The 6,297-nt window shown below is 39.8% G+C and overlaps 1 protein-coding gene across 1 annotated transcript; it reads right to left on the reverse strand.

Annotated features, from left to right (window-relative positions):
• Positions 1 to 2,011: 2,011 nt before the first annotated feature.
• LOC116546200 (serine/arginine-rich splicing factor 8) lies at positions 2,012 to 4,477 on the reverse strand. The gene has a single exon (XM_032272504.1). It carries the CDS (start codon positions 4,032 to 4,034, stop codon positions 3,147 to 3,149), a length of 888 nt encoding a protein of 295 aa, XP_032128395.1. The 5' UTR covers positions 4,035 to 4,477; the 3' UTR covers positions 2,012 to 3,146.
• Positions 4,478 to 6,297: the final 1,820 nt, after the last annotated feature.

Here is a 6,297-nt window from a genome sequence, read left to right on the forward strand (position 1 = left end):
CTGGAATTCTCAACTGATGATAATAGTATATATTGGTAGAACTACTTTGGAAAAACGTTGAAAATTATCTAACAAAATTGAATATGTACTTGACCTATATAACCCAGCAAATGCACTTTTGGGGTTGATACCTGAAATGTATATACACATGTACATCAGGGTATATGTATAAAAATATTCATTGCTTCCTTATTCAAAATAACTAAAATGGGAAACAACCCAGATGTCCATCAATAGAACAGTAAAAACTGAATTATGATTTATTCATTAGTAAATCACTACACAGAATTAAAAATAAACTTCAGACACATGCAACAATACCAAGAATCTTAAAGACATAATATCCAGCAATATAATCAGTACACACAAAGTTTCATTTATACAAAGCTCAGGAACAAAACTAAGCAGGATTTTTAGAAATGCACTTACACATGATGACTGACCCACTATCAAGGAAAGTAGTTAACATTGCTCTGAAACTCCTGGAAATTCTTGATTTTTCTTTCTTAATTTCTACACCCACCACCCCCCTCTCTTCCCTAACTCAGTAAAGAGTACCCTCATCCACTTAGCATTTCAAGCCAGTAAGTGAGAAATCGTCCTTAATTCTGGTTTTTCATTAATTTCCATACTTCTAATCTATTACGTGTCTTATGAGATCTCAGACCAATATATTTCCTGAGTATGTCTATTTATGTCCCTTACCAACACTACCACTGAAGTCTAAGCAATCGTCACCTTTCTTTCTGGATTACTGCAACAGCCTCACAGCTTCCACTTTTGACCACATACACTCCATTCTGCACTCAGCCTCATAGTGATCATTACATAGGATAAAATGGTGTGGCCAGTTAGCTCAGTTGGTTAGGTCATGGTGCTAATAAAATATAAAACATGTCACATCACTCTTCTGCATGGGTCCATGTCCTCTGTATGCCATGTCTTCCACATGTAGAGTAGAGGTAGGGTATGTTCACACCTTCAATGACAACTACACATTTCTGCTCCAACATGTCCAAAATTGTTCCTAGGTTTCAAAGTTTTTGACATATCAAGAACTGCTGATTTTAACGTCGTATTTTGGTCCCATGTTTAAGATTTTCTACAGATATTTTTACTTCAAATCTTCAAATTCCATCTATGCCTGGGTCTTATACTATCCCCAGAAATTAACAACGCTTCCATACCCATAGGGCTGCCCCCTGTCCCACTCGGTCCCATTTAATAAATATAACCCCCCCTCCATTCGCCACCTGCTGGATGTGAGTGGCTACTACAATGCCATGGATGTCCTGACTTTACATTTCTCAGACAGGCCTGCTCTGTGTCTTTGGATTCTATGTAGATTTTATATTTGTAAAATATTACATTTGTCATGACCAGAAGAAATGTAATTATTGTAAAATTTAGATTCTGGATTCTATATATGAAAACAGTATTATGCAAAACATTACTACTGTTATAACACAAAAATGTGGGATGCATATCTGTCACAGACCACTGCCACCTTGTAAGTTCATTCAAGAATCTAATCCTGGATTTAGCAGTTTCTGCACAAAGGGCATGCACTATTTTTATTGATAATTCAGTCAAAAATATTAATGAAGATCTATATGATTAAAATAATAAGTTTATTCAATTGGCTCCAATATAATCCTATTGTCACCAGATCATAAACACCAAATTGTTATTTTCCCTGTGCTAGTAAAGGTATAAGCAGAAGCAATTTCAAAAGAAAACATAACACCTAGTAGGGATAATGATGAAAGCCAAAATGAATTATTTGAAAAGAATTTTAGATGTAAAAACCATAGGTATGAGACGAGAGAAACTACAAATAAACTGCATTGTGATAAAATAAAGCATAGCTAAAAACCTATGTTTAATTATAATTTTTAAAAAATTATAATTATTTTTTATAATTTTATAAAGAAAATTATATTTTATAAAGAAAATTTCTTTTTATAACGAAAGTTATTAGCACCAAGTGTTTCTCAAGAGTTAATTACAATTTAAAAATTATAATTAACTCTTGAGAAACACTTGGTGCTAACAATTTTCTCAAAAGTACAAATATCCAAGTTATACAGAAAATAAAACAACTTACTTTCCACCAAAAATTTCTAATTTTATTTTGAGAAAAGGTAACACCAAGAAAACAATTTAAACTGCAGAAACAATGGTTAGCGTAAAAAAAAAAATCAAAAAGATATACCATGTTATAAGTACTTAACAAACTTATAAACCATTTCTTCCATAAGATTCTCCATATTTTAAGTTCATACATGTTGTTATGATCAGATTTACAATTTTTCAGAAAAGATGGGGAAAAAGGTGTGATTATCATCAGCTAGATGTGCTCACTGCATGCTCCATTATTTATCTGCAAGGCCTGAGTCACTGGAAGTGCAGTTGACAGGCATTTTAATAAACTGGACAGCCATTTGTTCTTCAGGACAAGGCGTGTTTCCCCAGAAGCAATCAGAAGAAAACAGGAAGCAGCTCAGCACTCTGCACTGCAACAGGCCACCTTAATAACTAACCAGCATCACTCAACGGCTAGGCAGCCAGGCCTGGTGCACAAAAACACAGAAGAGATTAGAATTGTGTTTGCTAAAAACCCAGTCCTTTCACATGAAAAATCTTTATACGAATTTGGGTGATACTACGTTTCAGACTTGGAGATAAAATATTAATTTACAACACCTTTTGTAGGGTTTTAACTTTAAGGAACGAAGGCAATGTTGAAGCAATGTGGTAACAGCGTTAGGCTGTGTGTAATGCCTGCACAAGTTTCCTTAAAAGTCAGGAGGCCACAAATTAGGTTACCAATCTGTTCATTTCAAACCTAAACAGTCAGCTCTATAGAAATAAAAATAAATTTTTGCCTCAAATATCCAAACCCAAAATGCAATCTTAGGTCGTTCGCCTCCTAAATTACAAGAAAATGTGAATAACAACAAAACAGCACATAGAATGAATTTTGCCACCTGATGCAAAGCTTCAAACTAGTAAAAAGGTAGAAAAGTACGACACAACCTTTTCAATAGGCAGTCCCTTCTTCCAGGGACTCTGCTTTCAGGGACTGAGTATGTGATCCTTTTCCCCAAGTCCTCCATTACGTTGCTTGCTGTTGCATCATTTTCTTAAGAGGACACCTGTCCTTCCTCTTCAGGAGACTTGGGGGCCCTCTTGGATCGAGACCTGGACTTGGATTTCCTCTTGGATACCCGGGGAGGACTCCCAGTCATGGATGAAGACCTGGACCGTGAGCGAGACCTGGAGGCCGAGGAGGACTTGGATCGTCGCGCAGAGCGCGATTTGGAGGTTGATGCAGAGCGAGAGCCAGTGGAGGACCCAGACTTCGAGTGAGACCGGCTGCTGTGATATCGGCCGTAGCGAGAGCGGCTGCAGCGAGAGCGACTGTAACCAGATGAGCTGTAGCGAGATCCGCTGTAGCGAGATTCCCTGTAGCGAGATCGGCTGTAGCGAGATCGGCTGTAAGGAGATCGGCTATAGCGAGATCGTCTGTAGGGAGAGCGGCTGTAATGCGACCGGCTGTGAGGAGATCGGCTGTAGGGAGACCGGCTATAGCGAGACCCCTTATGGCGAGATCGGCTGCGGGACCTGGAGCAGCTCGGACCCCGGGATCGGCTGCGGTGTCGCCGCCTGGGGCTGCGGCTCCGCCGTCCGTATCCGCCGCCCCCGGCCCTGCTGCGTGGCGCTCCATGGCGGCTGCGAGGCAGGTCCCGGCGGCCATAGCGCGCCACCTGCACCCGCAGCTCGCGTCCGTCCAGCTCCGCCCCGTCCATGGCGGCCTCGGCGTCTTCCGCATCGCGCTGGTCGTGGAAGCGGACGAAGGCGAAGCCCCGGGGCGCCTTGGTGTGCGGCTCCCGCGGGATATACACGTCGCCCACGCGCCCGTATTTCTCGAACACGCGCCTCAGGCTGTCGGGAGAGGTGCGGTAGGTCAGGTTATCCACCTTCAGGGTGATCATGCCGTCCACGTCGGGAGGGGGGCGACCGCAGCTCATGGCTCCTGGAGCGGCCTGGGCCGGGGAACTGGCGCTGCCCTGGGCGCGGGCGGTGAGACCGACGTTCCTCTCTAGCGGTTGCGCCCCGCGTGGGGACGCCGGGAAAAGATCGGCTGAGAGGCGGGCCGCCAATTCTCCGCAGGGAGCGCCCTGGAGCAGCAACTCGCAAATTCCTAGTTCCGGGCCAAATACTCCAGGACTCAGAGGAAGGTTTCCTCTTGGTGGCTGAACTCCAAATGAAACCAGGGCCCAAAGATCCTGGCTTTATACCTGGGCAACGTCCTAACCTAATCAGAGCCCAGATAATGTGATCACTGGGCTGGGTTTAGATTGGACGTCCCACCCACCCAGGCGTCTTCCTTTTCTTTTACATTTTAAATCAATCTTAAGAACAAAGCTAAGTGATAAAAGGTCAGTCTATGGGAACAGGCAATCCAGACAAATATTAATGAAACTGAAATCTAACACTTTTTTATAGTAATCAAAAATTCCTATAAAATTGAAAATTGCTGAAAATTCACCAGGAAGTCGTTGCAGTGATGAACTTAACGCACCTAAACACACTACAGTGACACACAGAGAGCCGAGACTGAGAGTTATAAGGTAAAACTGAAAAATCTGCACTCAGGATGGAAGGGTTTTTTTCCTTGTAACGCCATTTTCTCAGAAATCAATAGTGCAGAGAACAAAACTAGTAATGCAATAATAATTTGCACAACAGACAACACTTTGATCATATAACCTGCAATAATCAAAAATATGTTGAAAACATTTACCAAAATTTCCCAATACAAGACTACAAAATAAACATCAATTAAAATTTCATAGTTCAATAAATTGAGCACATCTTGATCTCAGTGAAATGATATTGAAGGTCAAAGAGAAAACACCTGAATCCAGTCATATTTATTTGAAAATTAATAATCACATTTCTAAAACTCTTACTTTTCTATGTTGAAGTCAAGCAATTAGTAAAACAAAACCAAAACAAAAAAGAAAACAAAACATTAAAAGAAGGATAGAATTATAAATAGATAGAAGGGACAATATGTTTTTTAAAAAAACATGATTAATAAAACTGAAATCCAACACTTTTAAAGAAAGAAAAACCTAGCAATACTGATGAAGAAATACAGTTTCTACCTCTGGAAAGGAAATATACAGAAAGGGCCGAGAGCATCTGGGACTTCTGGAAAATAAGGATGTGGTAAATAGAAAGAAAACAAAAGTATTCATGGGCTAATTTTAGAGTGGTACAAAAACCAATAAAACAGCTCCCAATGGCCAAATCTTGAACAATGTAAGGAAGAAACGAAAGTACTGCTATATTAAAATATAAAATAAATATGAATTTGTGCTGTTGTAAATAAATGATCTAGATAAAACATTGGAGAGAAGAGACAGAAACTCCTCTGCAGGAAAATTCTAAATAAATTAAAATGTTGCTTCTTTTGAAAATGTTATGTAACCTTATATAAATAGAATTTTTTAAAAACATTTTAATGTGTCATGAGTTTTATTTCCCTCATCTATGTCATTCCGTGTAGCTGTACGTGGTCCTGTTGTCTGCTGTAAGGTGTTCAATGGTATAAATGTTTGTATTGCTGATGGGCACTTGTGTTGTTTACACTTTTGGCCTCTTATAGTGTTGCTCAGAACATGCTTGGACATGTATGCTGCAGCTTATGTGTCCCCTTATCTATGAATGGATTTTCCTTGTCATAGAATACAGGCAGCCCACTGTAACCTCTGGGTTCAGCATCAGTGAAATCTGCCAAATGTGGGAAGAAATTATTCAGAAGAAAAAAACAATAAAAATAAATAAAATACATTACAGTAAGCAATTATTCACATAGCTTTTTCATCATAATGTAAGTAATCTAGAGATGAATTAAAGTATATGGGAAGGTATGTATAAGGTACGTGCACATACCAAGCCATCTTATACATGGACTTGAAAGTCCTCAGAATCCTCAGGGGTTACTAAGGACCGAATCCCCTCCACCTGCAGGCTATCAAGGGACAGCTGTATATGAATTCAAACTTTATTATGCCTGATTGTTTTTCAACCAATTTACACAAAACAACTGTGTATGACGGTGCTCAGTGCTCTTCACTTTTGCAAACCTTTGGCGAATATCAGACTTTTTTAGTTTTTAGCCAGTTAGGTGAGGGCATTAAGATTTGTGTTACTTATGATTGCATCCCCACACAACAGCCTGGGTAACACAGTGAGACTTAAAACTTGAAAAAAAATTTTTTT

The sequence above is a fragment of the Sapajus apella genome, unplaced genomic scaffold (genome assembly GCF_009761245.1).
Source record: "Sapajus apella isolate SASKATOON/1434 unplaced genomic scaffold, GSC_monkey_1.0 scaffold670, whole genome shotgun sequence".
NCBI classification, from domain to species: domain Eukaryota; kingdom Metazoa; phylum Chordata; class Mammalia; order Primates; family Cebidae; genus Sapajus; species Sapajus apella.

What these genes read in the sequence shown, in the direction of transcription:
- LOC116546200 (XM_032272504.1), bottom strand. Translation starts at nt 4,034, where the DNA reads ATGAGCTGCGGTCGCCCCCCTCCCGACGTGGACGGCATGATCACCCTG.